The sequence below is a fragment of the Colletotrichum graminicola genome (assembly GCF_000149035.1).
Source record: "Colletotrichum graminicola M1.001 genomic scaffold supercont1.7, whole genome shotgun sequence".
NCBI lineage: Eukaryota > Fungi > Ascomycota > Sordariomycetes > Glomerellales > Glomerellaceae > Colletotrichum > Colletotrichum graminicola.
In genome coordinates this window covers 568,170-589,227 of record NW_007361011.1, presented here as the reverse complement: position 1 = coordinate 589,227, position 21,058 = coordinate 568,170, and the positions used below count along the sequence as shown (strand labels likewise).

Sequence of the window (21,058 nt, the reverse complement as noted above, 5' to 3'; positions counted from 1 at the left end):
TGCCTACACCAGATTCTCGTCGTATTCATCCGGAGCAAGAGTCTTCCAATCATTCAAGCCCGAGACCGACGACTGCTTCGGGAACCCGCACAGCTTGTACATCCACCCCGCGTTTCTAACGGCGTTGATATCCTTATCGGCACCCTCACAGGCCGGCCTGGAGCAGAAGCCCACGTGGTATGTCATCCAGGTGAAGAACGTGTCGAAGTCGTCCCGGCAGAACTTGACTCGGGGAACCGTGTAAATGTCGAAGCCCATCTTCCAATTCTTCTCTTCAATGCAGCGCTGCATGCATTCCGGGACCTCGTGGAGAGGCAGAGGCTCGTTCTCGTATGGTACCTGCCAGGCGGGGTGCTTCTTGGGATCCGCTGCCAGCGTACATGTGGCCATCGCAAGGACAAGGGCCCCGAGCACCAAAGAAGTGATCTTCATTGTCAATGAGATTTGTGAAGTCGAAGTCGTAGACCTTGCAAGAGTTGGGGCAGATGGCCCTTGTTGACAGTTGTTTGATCTCGTAATTCAGCGTCGTAGTGATTGAGTCGTGTTGCAGAACCTGATTTTCGTTTCAGTGACAGGTTGCTTTGATTTGATTTGGAGTGTGTAGGAAGGATGGTTTGGGGCCCGGGAGGGGACTTGAAATGAGTCTTGGAATCAACCTATCTCCGTTGGCTCGGATACCCACCGGGAAAAAGACAACAAGCTCCTCAACTACAACCTCCATGCCGCCACAGATCCTCGAACTCAGATCCGAGCCCTATTTCCACCCACAGGAATCAAACTCAGTCCACATATTGATACCATGAAAGGTAATGCCGAATTGCCTCATGTACATTGGCATACTCGCTGCATCAACTGTCACATTCTGCACCAAATCCCGGGACACTTGTTTCTTGCCTGCTATCATCACACACTTATGTCTCTTCATTCTTCAAAGCTGCATTCGTTATTTTCCTTTTACCCTCTTTCCATTAGTCATACCCGACACCAAACTCTTGCACATCAAGGTTTGAGCAGATGATTCCTGTCGCCAAGAGTTCCTACGAACCCAAGCGCTTACACTCCCAAACTCGAGCACATATGGAGTCCTCCTCCTCCTCCTCCTCCTCCTTTTTGTCCTTCCACTCGATCGCTCGCTCGTGTCCTTTCCTCTGCCCACCCACCCCTCCACTCCATACCTGTCAAGTGGCCTAGTCCTTGCATCCTCTTGCCACACTTCCGGCCACCCGAGGGCGCAGACAGACCCACGCCAGAAGGCGGATAGTCCTGGCATAAGAAATGATCAGCGAAACGTTCATCGCCTGGGATATGGATTCGGGAACTGAGCACGAGGGAAGGAAGTCGAGCGGGCATACCTTGAGACTGAGCTTGTGGCTTGGGAGCCCTAGAGTTTGACTAGTCGATCGATCAGCATGCAACAAGCTTGTCCGAAGGGGTGTCAGCTACGGAAAACTTTATTTCAACATACCCATCCCGGAAAGCCGTATTGACGACATGAGGTGAGAATGGTCGTTCGAAAACCAGCGACTGTGTCGGCTCGATGGCTATTGTTGATCGAATGGCTCACCATAGAAGCCTCGATGCTTGCAGGTTTGAATCCTTGGGCAGAAACCTGGAAGATGACATGAAAGCGCCGGTGATGTCAAGGTCATTTGGCTTCCAATTGGTGGTAATGAACAGAATACGCATCAACAAGTTGAGTGTTGAGCGAGGCTGAATGGCGTTTGGAGGATTGTGATGAGTTCAGTGCATCCACCCACAGGCCGCCGTACTTTTGCGAGAAAGATGGAAGATCCAGTCGTGTGGCGACCAGCTTGCCAAAATCTCAAGGGAAGCTGCGAAGAAAAAGAGGTTGATTCCCTTGTCAGATTCCGTCGTACCGAGGCCGGAACATCTGGACGTTGCCACAGTAGCGATGCGCTGCTGAGAGCCACCTTGGGTACATAGCTCAAGAGCCAATTGAGAGAAGATTGATTTGAGAGAATCCATGAGAAAATCTCGCAAAGAGGTAGCGTAATGAGCCGTTGCGCCGTTGGATGTTGAATGAAGGCCGAAGGGCAAACCGTTGAGTGTCTCTGAGAGACCGTGTGAGGTGGGTTCTGCCTCCTGGATGTGCGATGAAATGAGGCCCAAAGAGGGGGAGACTGGAAAGACGGGAGGGTCAATGATGGAGGTTGAATGGCTGCCACCATGCGAAAATGCCGAAGAAGTCATCAGAGGATTGAAATGATGTGTCCACGAGAGCCGAGACAATGAGTGGGATGGCGTCCGTCGAGGACAAGATGTGAGACGAGTGTCGAGACACCAAGTATGCCGATGTCTCTGGCGCCAGTAAGAAAGTTGAAAGAAACCCCAAGTCGAAGGGCTTGTAAGGAGTGGTCGAGGAAAAGAGACAAATGGTATCGATATATCGACTATGGTGATGTCTCCGCTCCCAGGTAATGGAAAGAGAAAAACCTCGAGATGGCGCAATTCTCGTTGTCAAGGATCAGAGGTGAAGGGTTTTGAGATGTCAATGATGCTGAGAAGGTGGAGAGCACACAGGGTGGAAGTGCCAAGTGACATCAGTGATGACATGTCTGCCGCCGAGAGATGTGAGGGAGAAGACCAGAGTAACAGTGTTGCGAGACGTCAATGGGGTAGAGACGTCTCTGCCGCCAAGAAGGAAGATTTGGGTTGAAGACACGGAGAGTGGAAGTGTGAGTGAAAGACACAGAATGAAAGTGTCAGGAGACGCCAAGGGTTTGACGTCTCTACCACCAGGTAATAGGAAAGAGAGCCAAGTCACGTCGTTGCCAAGGACGAGACTTGCAGAGTGTTGTGAGACGCCAATAGTGTAGACGTCTCTGCCGCCAAGAGTTGATGTGAAAGAGTGTGCGTTGAGATGTCAAGATTGAGAAATCTTTGCCGCCAAGAATTGATGTGAGAGTGTGTGTAAAATTTTCGAGATGTCAATAGAGTTGACATCTCTGCCGCCGAGAGTGAAAGTGAGAGAGAGTGAGAAGACACATAGTGAGTGTGTAGTGAGACGTCAAGATTAAGTGTGACGTCTCTGCCGCCAAGAGTTGATGTGTGTGAAAAGAGTGAAAGTATCGAGACGTCAATGAGTGAGTGTGACGTCTCTGCCGCCAAGAGTGAATGTGTGTGTGTGTGTGTGTGGAAAAGAGTGAGAGTGTCGAGACGTCAATGAGTGAGTGTGACGTCTCTGCCGCCAAGAGTGAATGTGTGTGTGTGTGTAGAAAAGAGTGAGAGTGTCGAGACGTCAATAGAGTGAGTGTGACGTCTCTGCCGCCAAGAGTGAATGTGTGTGTGTGTGTAGAAAAGAGTGAGAGTGTCGAGACGTCAATGAGTGAGTGTGACGTCTCTGCCGCCAAGAGTGAATGTGTGTGTGTGTGTAGAAAAGAGTGAGAGTGTCGAGACGTCAACGAGTGAGTGTGACGTCTCTTCCGCTAATTGATGTGTCCGTGATAGAGGATACCACAGGACAGTTTGTGTCGCTCATGCTGAGGTGAAGAGTTACCAAAGCAATCCAAGATGAAAGAGGAATGAGCAGGAGGAGTTGCAGGGTTTGGATGTGTCCGGGAATGAGGCAAGGTGTTTGGGTAAGATGTGCCTGTCGATGAACAAGTTGGGTGATTCCCGGAACAGGATCGTGTCGAGCCAAATGAGTAGAGGTGTGTCAGCTCTCGATCCGTTCTTGCGTTAGTTCGCCGTCTTCGATCGCCATCGTCGCAATTCGGGCTACTAACGACCGACACCACGTGAAGGTGCAAGAATTGTCGGTCTGGTTTGTTCTAGCAGTGTCCTTCTGCTCTTCACAGGGACCCTCGATGGGGTTTGTGGAATGGCGAATGTGAGATGCCCACCAGCTCCTCAACTGGGGGTCTTGGGCCTTAGCGGGGAGGCCAACGGTGTATTGTCAGGGGCGAGCTACTAGCGACGGCCTGCTCAAGCCCAAGGAGATGTTACCGGAATCCGATCAGCTGAAACCAAAGCGGGTGCGTGCGAGTCCATTGTGTTCCGCGAGGAACTCAACTAAACCATGGAAGAAGATGCGTTATGCCTGCGGCGGAAAAACCCACGCGGAGGCGGGGCAGGCGGCACAGGCGGCGGCGGCATATCCAAGGCTGGGCCCGGCATCTCTCGCAAACGCATGAGGTTGGCGTGCACCATGTACGCAGGCGAAATCGTCGTGTCGCAGTCCAAGTTCCAATGGTCGCCATATTGACCCACCCTTGCGGGCTGCCAGAACCAGAACGGCATCTGGTACCATGGTCCAAGGACTTCCTGGGCATTCGCCCACCGACTGCCCAACGAGTATGGATTGAAGCTCGGCTCGTCAAACATCAAGCGGCCCTTGATGTTGAGTACTGCCATACTCCAGCGCCAGTTGGCGCCCCGCTCCTTGCCCACTCGATTATGCAGAACGATTGCGGTCCATTGAAACTTCATCATCTTGGTGGCGGAGATGATTCCGAAGATCGTAGAGAGCGCGAGAACGGCGTAGCTCCATCGAGACAGACCCCGGATGTGCGGCGAAGCCAAAGCCCAAGATACCACGGCGCCGGAGAACACCGAATACAAGAACATGTACGGCATGAACAAGCAGTACTAGATTGAAGAAGAGTTAGAAACAAGCAGTACATGAGGCGTGTGAGACTAGGTACTTACCGGCTTGATCGTTTTCAAGTAAACGGGAACCCATAACCAGAAGCACTTTCGATGGTCAGTCAGATATCGTCTCACAAAACGCCTGAACGAAATATTACAGGGTGGATGATGGAATGGATGATGGAATGGATGAAAACTCACATAATGGTCAAAGACCGGGAGGCAGCAATTGTACCCATGTCGGCAGTGGTACATCCGGTCACCCCTCCAGGCGCCGGCGTTGACACACTGCTCGCCACACCGATTGGGTCGGTTGCCATCCGAACCCAGAAGCTCGAAATCGAATCGGCGCGAGGTACCGAAGGTCGTCTGCATGACCGTCCGAGGGCGCGGCGCCACAGAACCACTCGGCATCCTGTATCCCTTCGCATCAAAGCAGGAGTAGTACCAGCACAGGCCGATACTCCCCGCTGCATTCAGCAAAAGGAACACGTAGACACCGAGTAGACCATAGGCCAGCAACACCTCTTTCGGGGTCCAGGCGAAGAAGAAGGCGGAGGGAGCGCGGCTTAGGATGATCCGGAAGTCTGGATGGGTGTCAGTGATTTCATCGTAGGAGAATTCGGAGGACAGTTGGGAGGAAGAATCAGAGGAAGGTTCGGATGACTTACACAAGACTTCCATCAACACCCACGAGTTGACAAAGAAAGTCCCCACGATGAGGACAGGCAAGGTCCAGAGAAGAACGTGCATGGCCAAAGCCACGTACGTCTCCAGACCGAGCAGGAACGTGATGAAAGCCCGGCGGGCTTCCTCGAAAAACGCCATTGCTTAAAGCAAGACGTTGACGGCGGCGGTGGTGGTGGCGGTGGCGGCGGCAGCAGCAGCAGCAAGAAAAAAGCTCACGAGAAGAAATCTTTAACAAGACGGCAATTGTTTGATCTGAAGAAGATGTTAGTATTGCTGATGAGAGACAGGATGGATGATGGAGTGGGAAAAGACGATGGGCAGAGATGGGCGAGCGAAGCTCTGCTGGCGATGGGGCAACGGGAAAGGAGGGTATTCCGGCATCAGAGAGACGCCTGAAAAGGGAAATGAAGCGTAGAATAGAAAGGCAGATGGGATTTGATGGTGACAGTGATGGAAACACAGGCAAAGGTTGAGGGTATCGTGGGTACATACTGTTCTTCAACTTCGTGAGGCTAAAGAAGAAAAGAGAAGAAAAGAGGAAAAGTGGGAGACGTCTGAGGTGGGTAGATATAGGCCGAGGGGCTGGCTCGAATCACCTCTGGCACTGCTTTGAAAGGCAGGAACGCGTGGGTAGGTGCCTGCCGTCTGTCTCCTTCCTTTGAAGTTGCTGCTGTTTACTTTGCACGCACCTTCCTTCCTTCCCTTCATCTCCAGGCAAAGTGGGATATACGCGTTACGTCACGTCACGTAAGGTAGGCAGACACGAGAGATGGGAAGGCACGTACAAGGAGGAAGGTACGGGGATGGGTAACGCCTCTCTCGTTAAACGAGACGGAAGGGAAGGTGTATAGACGAGACATGAGAATATGAGCAGGTTATGGGACGAGGGAACGAAAGGATGACGATAGTGATTTGCCATACATAGAAAGGCAAAGCAAACCCCTTCCGGTGGAAGCAGGCATTTGCCATCTGCTCCTCCTCCTCCTCCTCCTCCTCCTCCTCCTCCTGCTGCTGCTGCTGCTGCTGCTGCTGATGATGATGATGATGACGATGACCCCCTATGGACTTCCTCCACTAAACGACTAGTTGATCAGATGGACAAACATCAAAGGCAAGAAGTTCCAGATACATCTTTCCTTCAGGTGTTCCAAACCATTTTCTGGCCATAGAATCTCCTCCGTGGCTTGGGGACAGGTTCGATGCTCGTAGCCCCTGAATCGTGATTGCTTTTTTCATCTAGGCACCTAGGAATTCGTTCGGCTTATGGCCTCATGTACAGTAGGAAACCTCAACACCCAAACTCCAGGGCACGATCGATCAAAGAAGGCCATGGCTGTGTTGATGTTACCCAAGAGCCAACGCGAGATTCGCGCTTGATGCACCCGCACGACGTACGCAGGTAGGTACCTACGTACTTGAGTGCGACGGTCAAATATCCAGGAAGGGGGGACTCTTCTCTAAAATAAAAAAGGTTGAACGGAACCAGGCAATCGTTGGACTGCAAAGCTACTTCTCTACGCAAACCTACTGATATCATTCCGAACTCAAGATGCTCCTTACGATGCTCCTTTTCCAAAGACCCGTGGCTTCCTCATGGCCGTCTATCTCCACCTCGCCAGCCTTTCCACTCAAAAGCCCTTTCACCTTCCATGTTGCCGTTGCCGCCGCCTTGTCTTGCCTTTGCTTTTATGATGACATCACATGCTCTTCTTGAAAGACTTGTCACCTTCCTCCAGTCCGGTAAAGCTCCTTCTGTCCATTGCCAGCGAATGTTCTTCAAGACACTCCCCGTCCTTGTCGTTGGCTCCGGCCTGCTTTACTCGATTCTGATGGGGTAAAACAAAAGAGAGTGCGAGTGTTCTTTGTGTATTGCCCAAGAAACAGGCACCTAGGAGGAAGGGATGTGCGTCGGTAACGGCGGCAGGGGCAGTTACTCAACTCCGACATCCAAGGCGTTGGCCGACAACTAACTAAGTCGCAAACCGTTGGCGCGGATTGTGTACGTTGGCGAAACGGTCATGTCCTTGATGCTTAAATGATGGCCATATTGGCCTAAGCGGGCGGGCTGCCAGAGGCATTCTTCGTCAACTGGCTGGAGAGTCCGGGGATGCTTCGCCTGGCTATTTCCGGCGAGCTTTTCTTCTGGACACTGCCTATCCTCTTCTTCAGCCATCGTTGAATTCTTTGTTTAAACAATGGCATTCATGGATATCTTTCGGACATTCACTATCTGGGTCCTGGGCCTCAAGAAGCTTCGTCTAGCCGTCGCTCAGGAGACGTTTCTTTTTCGCTAGATATCCGCCTTGTTGGTGGATGCTCTGTCTTCACTCGTGGTTTATCCAGCAAGGAAACATATTAGATCTCTGATTAGATCTCTGATTGGTCTGGAGGGGAGCCTCCTGGCTGCCGCTGCCGCCACCGCAGCCTTTGCCTCTAACAATAATGCTCCTGGATCTCGTTCAAAGACTTCTTCATATCAAACAGTTACCATCTCGTCTGTGCTTTCTTCCCCTCTTCTTAGAGTACCTATCGCCCGACACCCGTTCTGTGAGTCTCACTAGGCCTTGCCCCTCCTGAGAGTGGCCTGGATCTCACCCACGACCGCGGCAGTAACCTCCTTCGTCGTCGCCTTGCCGCCGAGGTCAGCAGTCATGATGCCCCTTCCCGTGACGCTCTCGACGCACTCCATCAGCTGCGCCGCCGCCCCCTTCTCGCCGAGCCACTCGAGCATCTCCGCCGCCGTCCAGAAGGTTGCCACTGGGTTCGCCACGCCCTTTCCCGTAATGTCGAACGCCGACCCGTGGATGGGCTCAAACATCGAAGGGTTCCCGCGCGTGGGGTCGAGGTTGCTCGTTGGCGCGATCCCGATGGACCCGGCAAGCGCAGCGGCCAGATCGGAAAGAATGTCAGCGTGCTGGGACACCGCACACCTATCAGCTTCCCGAGTCGATACGGCAGGATGGAAGCAAGACCACAGCACTTACCAGGTTAGTCGCGACGATGGTGTCGAGGCTCTTGGGGTCGAGCACCATCCGCGTCGTCATTGCGTCGACAAGCATCTTGTCGAGCGTAATGTCGGGAAAGTCCTTGGCCACCTCGTAGACGACCTCATCCCAGAGCACCATCCCGTTGCGCTGCGCGTTGCTCTTGGTCACGAATGTCAGGAGCTTGCGCGGGCGGCTGCGGGCGGTCTCGAACGCGAAGCGAATGAGACGCTCAACGCCGTGGCGCGTGAAAATGGACACTTCGGTGGCAGTCTCCCAGGGCAGCCCCCTGTGCGACCGCCCACCCTGGCCTGCGTACTCGCCCTCGCTGTTCTCACGGATGATGACCCAGTCCAGGTCGCCCTCGGCACAGTTTCGCAGGGGCGACTGGGTGCCGCGAAGGACACGCGTGGGCCGCACATTGGCGTACTGCTGGAAAGATTGGCAAATAGCCAGACGAAGGCCCCAGAGCGAGATATGGTCGGGGACGTCTGCCTTCTCCGTTAGCGTCGCACGTTGTTGTACGGTATTCACTATGTTGGTGGGAGGTTCATCATACCGGGAGCACCAACGGCTCCGAAGAGGATGGCGTCGTGCTTCTTGAGCTGCTCGAGACCGCCGTCCGGGATATACTTGCCCGTCTTCTTGTACGTCTCGGAGCTCCAGTCGTAGTCGGTGAAGTCCAACTCGAACGTGCCTAAGGTGTCGGCAAGCGCCTTGAGGACCTCGACACCGGCCTCGATGACCTCCGGGCCGATGCCATCAGCTCCCATGGAGGCGATTCTGTACACCCTCTGGGCGGGAAGCGCGCTGGGAGACATTTCAATTTGTGACGAGCGGTGTTCCGGGGGGGTTGCTATCTCGAGGTAATGTCTAGGGTGATGAGAGGGATTACGGTGAAAGGGTTGCGTCTTCCTTTTGAAATTCAAAGATGTGTTCTGATTGTGGCACTGGCCGTGTTTGTAAAGTATCCGATATGTCAGCCAAGATGAAGTGTCTTCTCTTGTAATTGTCCAAGTCTCGCCATCACGGCTAGATGTCCGTCTCCAGCGCGGGCCACGCTGCAGGCATCGGGAGTTTGGGGTTGGGGCTTTCCGCTGGTGGAGGCGGTGTTGACTTTGTCCGCCAACCAAGACGCACCCGCGGCCAAAGCCAATCCCGCTGCACATCATTTCGCAACCTTGCACAAGGTAAGTTGAGCAGACAACTACATCAATTCCATCAAGTTAACCGACAAGCTGATATATCGTAGGAGAATTCAGACAAAAGTTTCGAAGAGGAGTCAGACAAAGGTTTGGATGGGTTATGCAAGACTTGTTCGATGAACCCTCCAGCCAGTTGAGAAGAAAATCCCCGGTTCTAGCAGCCCGCCCGGGTGGGCCAGTATGGCCACCATTTGAACTTGGATTGCGGCACAACCATTTCACCTGCGTACATGTCTGCAACAACCGTTGCGGCTTCGATACATGTCATCCAACGCCTTGGATATCGGGGTCTTGACCGAGTTACTAAAGCTGCAACCGCCGCCGACTCTGGCTTCACGTATGTTCCCCCACTGCTGGCATAATCCGTCTGATTTGGTTTAGTCAATTGCGTATTCCCGACGGAACATACACAGGACACTCGCACGGACAGAAGAAACAATCAAAGGCAACAGCCAGAAGAAGCATTACCGAAGCCTCCAGCTAATTGACGGATCTCCGGCAGAGATTCATGAAAGTCATTGTAAAGGATCGAAGGCGGCAGCTGTGGCGGAGGTGGCGGTTGCGGAAGATAGTAGGCGCCAAGAACAACCAGAGATCCTATACGTTGCCTCGCTGACACGTTTTCCAGGTACACGCACTTGAGTCCCCGTCGACCGGGAGGTCCTGATCTTCGAAGGCTGGTGACTTGGCTTCCAGCCCCTCTCAGATGCCGAAGTCAAGCAGGAATAGTTAAAGGTAACAAAGCAAGCCAGCGCCAACGCCCCCGAAAACTCTCAACTCCCCACAGCGACGCTGACGAGCCACGCCTTAGATTTTCTCGTCAACAACAAGAGCCTGCAACAGTACTGCGAGATCTTTATGGGCCCATGGACTCGGCACGAATAGGTTGATCAACCGGGTCCCCGCGTCACCCGCAGTCTTATCTCAAGCACCTCGGCAGCTTCTTGCTCCGCTGGATCTAGTATGAGTCCGGGGAAACAGAGATTCTGGTCGTTGTTCGAAGACACTTCAGAGTAGAGCAGAGACAACCAGGGGTCGTATCGCAAAGGTTTCGGCCAGTCATGAAAGGGCAAAGGTAACGACACGGTCTATGGCCGTCAGATACTGAGACCCGTCAGATTTCTGGTACTGCAGTGCAGGGAATCCAAGGTTAGGATTTGAGCGAGACTGAAGTATGATATAGAAACATTCTGGAGGTGACATACCAGGTGCTCGGCGTATGTGCACAAAGCATTAGCGACGAACATAGCAGATAACGAAGCCGCGAACGGTAGGCAAGAAGTTTTGGAGGATGGAGAGCAGGTAGGTGACGCCCGGGTAGAAGGAGGCTCTCGGCGACGCCGGAGAGAAAGCGGACGACAACGAGGTGGGCGTAGGTCCGGGCAAGGGAGGGGTAAGCGGAGACGATGGCCCAGAGAATCATGCAAACGTCCATGTCAACGGAGGGACGGACGAGTGACTTGGGGGCCCGGTGGCTGGATATGGAGTTCAGACCTTTGGTGGAAAGGAGACGCAGGGAGGATTGAGCAGGGCCAGAGAAAGGTCCGGATGACTCACACGAGACGTCTTTGATAAATATCCACGAGTTAAGAGAAAACATCCCCACGGGATTGGGTAATGACCAGAGAAACGCCTCTTGGGCAACAGCCAGACGACGTCTGTCAGTGCCCAGAGCCCAGACAGCGAATCCCCGGAAGAGATTCATAAACACCATGATTTAGAAACAGCGTGAAGCAACGGCTGCAGTAGCGATAAAAGTCTCACGAGAAGAGAGTTCAACAAGATGGCAACTGTCTGATCTGAATAAGTCTCTGAACGCGATCCATGGACATGCATCGTGATATTCATGGACTGGGTAATCTGGGCTAGACCTTCATCTCTACCTACACCGCCCTCGTCTTCGTCTTCCGGGTACGCCTTTTATCTATCGACGATTACGAGCTTTTGCCTTATTTCAGGTAGGACCACATAGGGTCCACCGAGGAATCGAACTGCGCCGCCGCCAAGAACGGGTAGTCGAGGGCGGCGAACGAATTGGCAAACAGCTGATCATACCAGACCATGGACTCCTGCCCCTCTCCGGGGATAGTTTCGGTCACGTCGATAGACGGCGAGGGAAACGAAGCCGCGGCTGATGAGATAGAAAACGGTTGGGCGTCGAAGCTAGATGAGTCTTGCCGAGCCGCCGACTGGAACCAAGATTGGCCTCCGGGCGTGCTGGCTGTCCCTCTCGGGTTAGCCGGCGTATCCGGTGTCGGCGACGTCTGCGCGGGCCGCCGTGAAGACTTGCCATTCGCCGTTGACGCCCCGTCGCTTTGGATTTGCCGGGGCCACCTGGTGCTGTCGTGGCTGACGAGGCCTTGTTTATCCGGCCGACCCGTAGACACAGCAACGGATGGAGAAAACCGGGCGCGCGGGTGAGAATTCCTGGGTCTGTCCGAACTGCTGCTGGGTGGCGCTGATCGCCCAGCGTCGTGGTGCAGGTGGCCGCTTGACATAGGGGTACCCGTGCTTGGGTGCTGGCGAAGCGGATTTGGTGGAATAGACAGCTCGCGCACAGCGGCGGTGAGCTCGTCAATGACAGAGAGGCAGTATTCGGGCCATGAGGTGTCTCGGGAAGCGATGTGACGCAGTATTTGCTTGCCGGACTCGACGTGTCTGCGGAAGATGGATTTAGACTTGGTACCCACCTTTGAGAAGAAGAATAAAAGAAAAGGAAAGGAAAAGAAAGGGGATACATACTTGAGAGCACTTCCCAAAGGCAGTTGCCTTTCAAAGGCAGCGTATATCAAAATGAAAGCGCTGATCCAGACAGCCCATGTGAAAGAGGGTTGAAGCATGGGCTCGAGTAAACACGGACTCGTTGGCTCAGTCGGGATCCCGTTCTGGCTTTGATACTTCTTCAGCGCAATGAAGATGGACTTGGCCGCGAATATGCAATTCTGCAAGCCGGTCGAGTAGGCCGGGCTCGAGGGGTCGGAAGTCATCATCGGTCTGTTGAGAGAGATCATGGATTCGTACTTCAAGACTAATAGAAACAGTCTATGGCCCGAGGATATGGGCGGCGGGGAAGCACTCTCTTCATACGCTACTTCGTCTTCGACCGCGTCGTGAATCTCATTGGACCACTTAGCCAGCTCGGCCTGGACATAGCTCGCGCGTTCCGCGGTGTCATCCCTGGAGTGGATCGACTTGTTTCTCAGCTCCAGGATAAGGCCTCGTATCCGGGCGTGCTTCACATGGTACGTAAGCAGCTGCAGTCGGCCGTCCTCGCTTTCGTCGGAGGGAGCGCCGTGTCTCTCTTGGCTGGGATAGCAGACATCGACGTCATCGTCTCGTATGTCGAGTGGGAGACCGAGCGCCTGGCAGAGAAACCTCTCGATGCAGTAGATACACCAGAACACTCGTCGGCGCATGCGGGCCACCTCCTTGGTGAAGAACGGGTATCTCGAAGGACATCGGTGGAGCCCGAGGTGAAATGCCATTCTCACAATCAGCCCACCAAGTCGGGATGCCGAATTCAGTCGAAGCATGGAGACGAGGAATAGCTGGATGGCTAACGCGGCCTGGGTGGCCTGAATCGACGCCGGCTGGCAGAGGGCAAACTGCGAGGCTAACATGGCCTCCTCCACGGTTCGGAAGACGAGGTAGCTCGGCACTAGTTGAGCAAAGGGAGCCCTCTGGCGACTGTCCGCCAGGGAAATGGATAGTATGGCCTTGACAATAGATCGTTCTAGGTGGCCAAGGGAAGCCACGCCAGCCGCACTGACTTTCTCGAAGAGACCCAGGACATCCGGGGCACTGAGAAAGGGGAGAGTCGGATGCCAGGCTTCGAAATAGCTCTTGGACCAGTCGACAAGCTGCTCGAACGGAGGAGGGTCAGCGGCGTCCTGAAGCAGCTCATGAGCTCGCCAGAGATTCTGCTCGTCACCGTCGCGAGACGAGGCGTCAGAACGCAACTGGTCATCCTCGCCCGGGACCAGGTCGTTGATGCTGTTGGACTGGGACGTCCTGAGAGCAGACTTGCGGGCAAGCCTGACGTAGACGCTGCGGATGAAGTGAATGCCACTGCCGCTGCCGACGAAGCGAGAGGTGTCATGTCTGCCCGTGTCACGCATCAGGCCATACTCGCGGGTAGGGCGGTCGTCCGTGGACCCCGAGTGCTTCCGCTTGCGCGAGTGGTGGGCGAAGTGCGCCGGGCTGAGGGTTCCGGACTCGGACGTAGCATTGGGCGACTCTGCAGCGTCCATTCGAGGAGAGAGAAAGGAGAGAAGGACCCGGGATAGTCAGATAGTGCCGCATTCAATGGACGGCTCGAGGAACGGCGGGGGTCTGAAGCATGGTGTGAAGAGTCGAGAGGTCGGTCAAGGCAGTCAAAATGCCTTAGGGACAAAAGAACATCTAGGAGGAGGGAGTGGCTCCGTGAAACGACTCGTTAGAAGCTGTGTGTGAATTCGAATGGCAAGAATGGGATCAGATCGATCAACATGGCGAACATCAGAAATGTTTGAAGATGTTGCTGTAAGAAAAGAGGCGGCGACACAATTGAATTCGGGGGAAAGAGCGACGTCGGCCGAAAGTGGGGCCCTTCGAGGCGACACCTTCCGGAAAGTGTTGGCTCTGCGGACAAACAAAACTCCGCGCGTTGCGTTGCTCATGTACTTTTTGGTTTTTTGTTCCTCATCGCCGCCGTAGACCGTGAGCCAAGATCAATACGATGGTTTTGGTGGCTCTCCTGATCCCATACAGATAGCATCCATCCGTCATTTCAAAGCCTGGAATCCACTTGTTCCGTAATGTTACGAGATGGTGGTGACAGGGGCGATGGCGACGCCATGCAAAGCCCGATCGCCTGCGAGTCTTGTCGACAGAGGAAACGAAGGGTCAGTTCAGCTCGTCTCGCCGTCTTCAGACCGATCTCATTATACCAGTTTGCTAATGCGTTTAAAGTGTGACAGAAAGCTGTAAGTAGCTCTGCTGCCCTCTTGCATTAGAAGCTCACCTCCCCTTCCCCGCAGACCTTTCTGTCTCCAATGCAGCCATGAACCGGGGAGATGCCAGTATCCAGAGCAAAGCAAGAGGTAGGCGCTCAATTTTCCTCCTCGTTACGTGGTTTAGGCTCACCGATTGCGTGAAGAGGTATCCCCAATGGCTACCTCAACAAGCTCGAGACCCGACTCGCCGAGACTGAAGCTGCCCTGTTTAGGGCCCTATCGGGGGTCCTGGATAGCCCAGGATCTGGTTCGGCATCCTCTCCCGTGCTCCTCCCGCAGGCAGCGTGGACACCGAGGCAGAACAAAGTCGACCGGGTCAAAGAGTGGGAACTTCTCCCTCTGCAGACCCCCAATGAAATTGAAGCTTGGTTCCGCTCAAAGGCCGCGGAACAGAGCGACCCCGTCCCCGAACCCCCCGACGCCAGCCCTCAGTCCCCGGTCTCGTCCGTGTCAGACTCCGTGCTTGCGCCGCACCCCGTGAGAGATTCGGACTCGATGCCGGCTCAACGGCCGCTCTTGGATGCAGTTATTGAGCCTCGACTCAGGTCCATGACACCAATCGCCACAACCCCGGTAAATGAGGTGCCATCAGACAGCGTCAGCAAGGCCAAGGAATTGTCAAAGTCCCAGAGGAATCTTTACTTCTGAAAATAAACTCGACCTGGTACATTCGGAGGGGAGGACCCGGGATATGTGCAGTAAAACCCCAACCCATGGCCCGTACGCAAACAGCGGAATGCCATGCCCGTTCGCCTACTCGCGGCTTTGCTTTGCTCCCCTACGCCACGGCCCCGAACTACCCCGCAGTGAGCATTCCATATTCCGCAGCGGCCCGGTTTCCACTACTATCCGCTCGGTTTGCTGCGGAATTACGGAACGTTCACAGCTCCCAAAACGCGAATGACCTCAGACTGAGTCCCTGAGTGCCCACGAAAGCTACCTGAGCGCATAACCAAGGATCTGTTCCCATCAGTCTTTTTCTTGTTTTGTTTTGTTTTATTTTACGCCATCACCCAAACCAAGCGCAATTGTCAACCGAATTCCGCCCGTCACAATGTCAAGCTCGCAATCCTGGGTTCCCGTATCCCCCACGAGCCACTTCTCGCTGGCCAACATCCCCTTCGGCATCATCTCCTCAAAGTCGGACCCGACTCATCGGCCCGCGGTCGCCATTGGAGACCATGCCCTGGATCTCAAAGCCTTCGCAAACGCTGGCGGCTTCGATGCCCTGCCCTCGATCCACAAGCACATCTCCGTCTTCTCCTCGCCAACACTGAACGAGTTCGCCGCCCTGGACCGGCCCGTCCACCGCCAAGTGCGGGCGTATCTTCAGTCCGTCCTCAGCGACAGCACCCCGCACGCCGGCCTGCTCAAGGACAACGCCGACATGCGCCAGGCGGCCATTCTCCCCTTCTCCGAGGTCCGGAACCACCTGCCCATGGCCATTGGCGATTACACCGACTTCTACGCCGGCAAGAACCACGCGTACAACGTAGGCGTCCTCTTTCGCGGCCCGGACAACGCCCTGCAGCCAAACTACGTGCACCTCCCCGTCGCCTACCACGGCCGCGCCAGCAGCGTCGTCGTCTCTGGCACGCCCATCCGCCGGCCCTGGGGTCAGATTCTTAGGGACCCCAAGGCCGAGCCCAAGGTACCCGCACTCGCGCCCTGCGAGAGGCTCGACATCGAACTCGAGTTGGGCATGTTTGTGTGCCGCGAAAACAATCTCGGCGAGCCTGTTCCGGTCGATCAGGCCGAGGAGCACATTTTTGGCTACGTGCTCATGAACGACTGGAGCGCCCGCGACATCCAGGCTTGGGAGTACGTCCCCCTGGGTCCTTTCACCTCAAAGAACCTCGGCACAAGCATCAGCCCTTGGGTCGTGCTCGCCGACGCCCTCGCCGGGGCAAAGACAGCCGGCCTCGAGAACAAGACGGAGCTGCTGCCCTACCTCCGCGAGAGCAGGAAAGACAATACCCTTGACATCGAGCTGGAAGTCGAAATCATCAGTAAGGCCACCCTCAACCAACCTTCCCCCCAACTTTCCGGCCGTATTGCAAGAATGCGAGTACTAACACAGCAAACTCTCCAGCCGCCAGCGGGAACAAGACGACGCTCAGCCGCACCAACTCCAAGAACCTGCTCTGGTCGTGGCCGCAGATGATTGCGCACCACACCATCACCGGCTGCAACTTGCGACCAGGCGACATGTTTGGTTCGGGGACCATCTCGGGCGCCGATCCCGGCACCGAAGGCAGCATCCTCGAACAGACAAAGGGAGGCAAGCAGGCCGTGAAGCTCAACGGAGGAGAGGAGAGGAAGTTCCTCCAGGACGGAGACACGGTAATCATCCGCGGCTGGAGCGGGCAGAAGGGCGCGATCGTCGGGTTCGGCGAAGTATCTGGCCAGATTGAAGCCCCCTTGAAGCTTTTCTAGTCGCTTAGCAAAAAAGGAGGATGCTCATGTAGTAAAGAAGGTAAAGAGCGCTGGATTCAAATGCCATGAATCGCATCGCCAAATATGGCGGGCCAAGAAATGCTACTGTTCTAGATCTCTACTTGATCCTAAGCTCCTCGGGAGTATCGGGCTGGTTGTGATAATTCGCCTTGATCACTGCAGGATGATCCTTCAAACCGTCCACGATCTCCCTGATCGTAGGATAGCCACTCAAATCCACGCCGAACCTCTCAGCGTTCCAGTAAGCCGGCAACAGACACGCATCAGCCAGGGAGATCTCGTCGCCAACGGAATAACGCCCCGCCCACTCCTGGGCGACAGCCTCGTACGCTGCGAGCCCGTCCGCCATGAGCTCGCGGTTCCACTGCTCCGCATCTCCGCCGAGCGCCCGCACGCGTCGCATGATACGGAGATTGGTCACGGGCTGGACGTCGCAGGCGATGATGTCCACCAGGCTGCGGACCACGGCGCGGGCCTTGGGGTCCCTGGGAAGCAGGGGCGTCGACGAAGGGTGGGTCTCCTCGAGGTACTCGAGCGCCGCGACGGATTGAGTGACCCTGAAGTTTGCGGCAGCGCAGTGGACGAGAAGGGGGACGCTGGCGGATGGGTTGAGGGCGCGGTGAGCCGGGGCGAGGTGTTCGTTCTTGAGGAGGTTGGTGGGGATCGTGGTGTAAGGGATGGACTTAAGGTTAAGGGCGATACGGAGGCGCGCGGAGCAGGAGGACCGGAAGTAGGAGTATAGGATATACTCTGAGTCGGCCATTATAGATTCCGGATGCCACTCTTGACTAGTATCATTGACCAAGTACAAGAACCGCCAGCCAAGGGTTCAAAGACGTGATTTGGACAGGAAGCCCGTTTTGTATCAGTAGACCGCTGGCCAAGACTCAGTTGATTTCATGGTAACCCCGTCCTTCCGTGTATTCTAGCCGGAACTTGATCTTCTCTACCATGCCTTGTGACACGAAATGTGACACGAAAGGGTGCAGAACTTCCGCTCCTAACCTTTGTCTGCCGAAGGAGAGAGTGTTCGGGCTTGGAGGCCCATGCATACGCCCCAAGAGGATCATGCGGGGAAGACGGCTCTCGACGGCGTAAAGGTTGAGAGTTTCGGGGGGTCGGAGTTGCTATCAATTGCAGTTGATGATTGGTTGTCATTCAAATTCTCATCTTAGGTCATGACTTCAGTCCCCCGGTGCGGAACTGCGGAAGCCCGCCAGTTTCGCCAGACCACAACACTTGAGAGTCTCTGTTCCCCCATGGTCATCTCGCACCGGCATTCGTGGTCTAGAGGATTTTGAGAAGAGGACGACCGAACCGAAAGGACAGGCCTGCCGGGAGTTCGTCCCGTGATGGCTCGAATCTCGAATATAAGGCAGACACGCCCAGCCCACACTCGAGATTTTGAACTAGACATGACTGTGCGCGAATACTATATTTCTCTTGTAATGTCATGATACTGTGTCTATCACACCAATCTTGTTGTATGTTGTGCCCCCAATCCACTCCCATTCCACGATCTCAACCCTGTCGTCACTCCTCTGTACGAGGCCGTAGACTCTACCAGCCAGGTTAGCAGCTATCTTGAATGGCCTGTCGTCACCCGACATGGTCGAAATCTCCCCCGCATTCGACCATTCCCCTTCGACATACGTCGTCAGCACCGGCGCCTTGTTCGTTTGTGTTGCCAAGACGTGCATGACGAGATTAGTGTTGTTGTAACCGCTCGAGAAGGCCGCGATTGTAGCATCGGGTTCGAGCGTCGTGGGCAACGTGTTGTTGCTCCAGTCATTGTCGTTCGTGAGGGTCAAGTGAGTAAGTGAGCCCGACTCGGTAGTATAGAAGAGGCTCATTCTTTTGGTCGGCTCTGTTGTGTAGACGGGGATCAAGGATAACCCGGTGCCTTCCGCGGGCTTGCCAAAGTCCGTGGAGATGCCCACGGCTACCCAATCCGTCTTTCCGCCGGTTCGTCGGAGCACGCGAAGAGTACTGCCCGCGTCTTGGTAGATGACCAAGTTAGAGAGGTATGAGTCGGCGCTGTATATGCCGTTGGAGAGCAATTGTGACTTGGGGCTTGCTGTAAACGTCTCTGAGACTCCGGACTTATCCCAAGTCATGCTGTAGACCGGGTTGCCATTGATCTGGCCAGCGACCTGGTTGTCGTCGTTCAGGTAGTAGATGCGGATGTCGCGGGTCTGCGATGAATGAGGTTAGGCAACGATAGCCAGGAGGTCCGGGTCGCGACAGGAACTTACGGTATTACTATGCCAGAACAAGCTATTGCTGATTGGGGTGCCCGGCTTGATATTGCTGTCCTTATTCGCGACGCTCGAGGACCAGACTTTTGTGCTCGAATTCCACGACGCCATCATCAGGTTGTTCGAGCGAGCCTGGTAGAACACCAGATGGTTGACATAGCCATACGAGTCGGTAAAATTGAGGGCTCCGAGGTTCGTGTTGGGGAGTATGTCCATGTTGCTCGTCGTGGAGTTGTTCGAGTCGCCATTGCTTCCGTCGCCTCCGCTGCCATTGCCGCTCCCGCTTCCACTTCCGTTTCCACTCCCGCTTCCGCTATCGCTTGGGCCTCCTGACGAGCTGCTCGATTGTTGCGAGCTGTTCTGTGCAGACATTGCGCCGCCGACGCCTCCTCCTACAGCTGCGCCAATAATGATGACAAGCACGGCAGCCAGAACAATCCAGAACACCTTCTTCCGGAGGCCGCATATCGTGCCGGGCTGCTTCTTCTCATAAGTGTCCTCATAAGTCTTCTCCGTCACAACCTCAGGCGGGGTTTGATCTTTCGGCGCGTAGTATCCGGTCTCGTAGGAGCCCCCATTCTGGTATGTTGCCGCGGGGCTGCCGTCCATCGTATGGACGGGCTGCATCATGGAGTAATCGTGGCCATACTGATGGGTGACTTCTGGGAACTGGCCGTTGTGGTTGCGAACTTCGGGCAGGCTGTTCTGGTCCGCTACACGGTCATTCACGACGTCCCCCGCGCCCCATCTACCCCCATGACCTGGCCTCTCATCGACCTCGAGGCCGCTGTAGTACCCCGGAGCCGCATTGTTGTTCAAGTGCGCCATGTTGAGGCGCTCATAGGCCGGTCAAGGAGCGAAACTCGTACCGGAATGAAGAGCGAAAATGGGCACACGGGGATATGAAGACCTAAAGAAGTAGCCCACTCATCGAGAGCACAAGACTTCTATGTACCTACATCAGGCTGCAGCATGTACGCTGTGGATGCTTCGCTTCTTGGCCTCTCAGGATCGCGCTTCAGAGGCGCCAAGCGTTGGCAGTGGAGATTAAGGGACAATTATGCCAACATCCCTGTTCGGGACGGCTGTTCATTTCCTACTCTGGATAAGCGCTGACCGGGTTAATCGTTGATGGATCAAAACCCGCGAATGGTCTCCCTGTCAGTGAGATAGCTGCGGCTGTGACGACCATAACTTAAATAGCAGGAGAGGGTCATTGGTCGCCCTGTCAAGAGATCCGGTATACCTATGAGACGGCTTATGGGGGCCTTGGGCGACTATCCATCAATCAACCCATTCAGCATTTGATCGGTGCCTAGTGTAATATTTTCATCACATCTGTAATGTTGGTTCTGTGAGCACCCAGGTCAAGAGCACCCAGGTCAAGACTCGTAAACTCGAGATGCGTCTTGAGGAAGCCTTATTGTAATATCTTGTCTGCAATGGTCACCTCTTCGATGTGGCGAGAGGGTGACGGGCTCTAGGGCTGGAGACCAACATGGCCAGCATTTCCAATCAACAAGAATATTTGCTGGTAGATTCCCACGCAATCCAGCAACCCGGCTGGCAATCGTCGGCCTTGCCTCATCCGACAGGACGTCGTTGACACGGAATAGGTCCCCGGTCCTGGAAGCAAGATCCTTGCTGGCTCTCCGGCGAGGCCCGCGGCGGCACGTAGCGGGCCAGCCCGCAAAGCACGACCGGTGTCACGAGCCGGTTCCACAATCCAGATTACGAGTAACTTGGATCATGATGCGGCCTGTTTGTGTGCGGGTGCTGTTGACTTGGACAGCTGACTTTCCATTCTTAAGATGCAGCATAATCACCGCTTTCGTACACGAATGTTCTCCTCTTCTTTCTAC

General features: G+C 54.8%; 8 protein-coding genes across 8 annotated transcripts; 2 read left to right on the top strand and 6 right to left on the bottom strand.

Annotated features, from left to right (window-relative positions):
• Window positions 1–3: 3 nt before the first annotated feature.
• GLRG_01839 (uncharacterized protein) lies at window positions 4–432 on the bottom strand (the record flags this gene model as incomplete). The annotated part of the gene is made up of 1 exon (XM_008093173.1): window positions 4–432. One exon carries the CDS (start codon window positions 430–432, stop codon window positions 4–6), a length of 429 nt encoding a protein of 142 aa, XP_008091364.1.
• Window positions 433–4,032: 3,600 nt separating this feature from the next.
• Window positions 4,033–5,436, bottom strand: GLRG_01838 (DHHC zinc finger domain-containing protein; the record flags this gene model as incomplete). Its single annotated transcript, XM_008093172.1, has 4 exons — window positions 4,033–4,608; window positions 4,669–4,713; window positions 4,810–5,195; window positions 5,280–5,436. The coding sequence occupies 4 exons, from the start codon at window positions 5,434–5,436 to the stop codon at window positions 4,033–4,035; spliced, it is 1,164 nt and encodes a 387-aa protein (XP_008091363.1).
• A 2,419-nt stretch (window positions 5,437–7,855) lies between these two features.
• GLRG_01837 (tartrate dehydrogenase) lies at window positions 7,856–9,103 on the bottom strand (the record flags this gene model as incomplete). The annotated part of the gene is made up of 3 exons (XM_008093171.1): window positions 7,856–8,212; window positions 8,283–8,773; window positions 8,842–9,103. 3 exons carry the CDS (start codon window positions 9,101–9,103, stop codon window positions 7,856–7,858), a joined length of 1,110 nt encoding a protein of 369 aa, XP_008091362.1.
• A 2,333-nt stretch (window positions 9,104–11,436) lies between these two features.
• Window positions 11,437–13,737, bottom strand: GLRG_01836 (fungal specific transcription factor domain-containing protein; the record flags this gene model as incomplete). The annotated part of the gene is made up of 2 exons (XM_008093170.1): window positions 11,437–12,145; window positions 12,230–13,737. The coding sequence occupies 2 exons, from the start codon at window positions 13,735–13,737 to the stop codon at window positions 11,437–11,439; spliced, it is 2,217 nt and encodes a 738-aa protein (XP_008091361.1).
• Window positions 13,738–14,311: 574 nt separating this feature from the next.
• GLRG_01835 (uncharacterized protein) lies at window positions 14,312–15,129 on the top strand (the record flags this gene model as incomplete). The annotated part of the gene is made up of 4 exons (XM_008093169.1): window positions 14,312–14,370; window positions 14,438–14,451; window positions 14,506–14,568; window positions 14,627–15,129. 4 exons carry the CDS (start codon window positions 14,312–14,314, stop codon window positions 15,127–15,129), a joined length of 639 nt encoding a protein of 212 aa, XP_008091360.1.
• Window positions 15,130–15,535: 406 nt separating this feature from the next.
• On the top strand, window positions 15,536–16,917 carry GLRG_01834 (fumarylacetoacetase; the record flags this gene model as incomplete). Its single annotated transcript, XM_008093168.1, has 2 exons — window positions 15,536–16,490; window positions 16,574–16,917. The coding sequence occupies 2 exons, from the start codon at window positions 15,536–15,538 to the stop codon at window positions 16,915–16,917; spliced, it is 1,299 nt and encodes a 432-aa protein (XP_008091359.1).
• A 118-nt stretch (window positions 16,918–17,035) lies between these two features.
• Window positions 17,036–17,701, bottom strand: GLRG_01833 (maleylacetoacetate isomerase; the record flags this gene model as incomplete). Its single annotated transcript, XM_008093167.1, has 1 exon — window positions 17,036–17,701. One exon carries the CDS (start codon window positions 17,699–17,701, stop codon window positions 17,036–17,038), a length of 666 nt encoding a protein of 221 aa, XP_008091358.1.
• Window positions 17,702–18,389: 688 nt separating this feature from the next.
• Window positions 18,390–20,024, bottom strand: GLRG_01832 (uncharacterized protein; the record flags this gene model as incomplete). The annotated part of the gene is made up of 2 exons (XM_008093166.1): window positions 18,390–19,133; window positions 19,194–20,024. 2 exons carry the CDS (start codon window positions 20,022–20,024, stop codon window positions 18,390–18,392), a joined length of 1,575 nt encoding a protein of 524 aa, XP_008091357.1.
• Window positions 20,025–21,058: the final 1,034 nt, after the last annotated feature.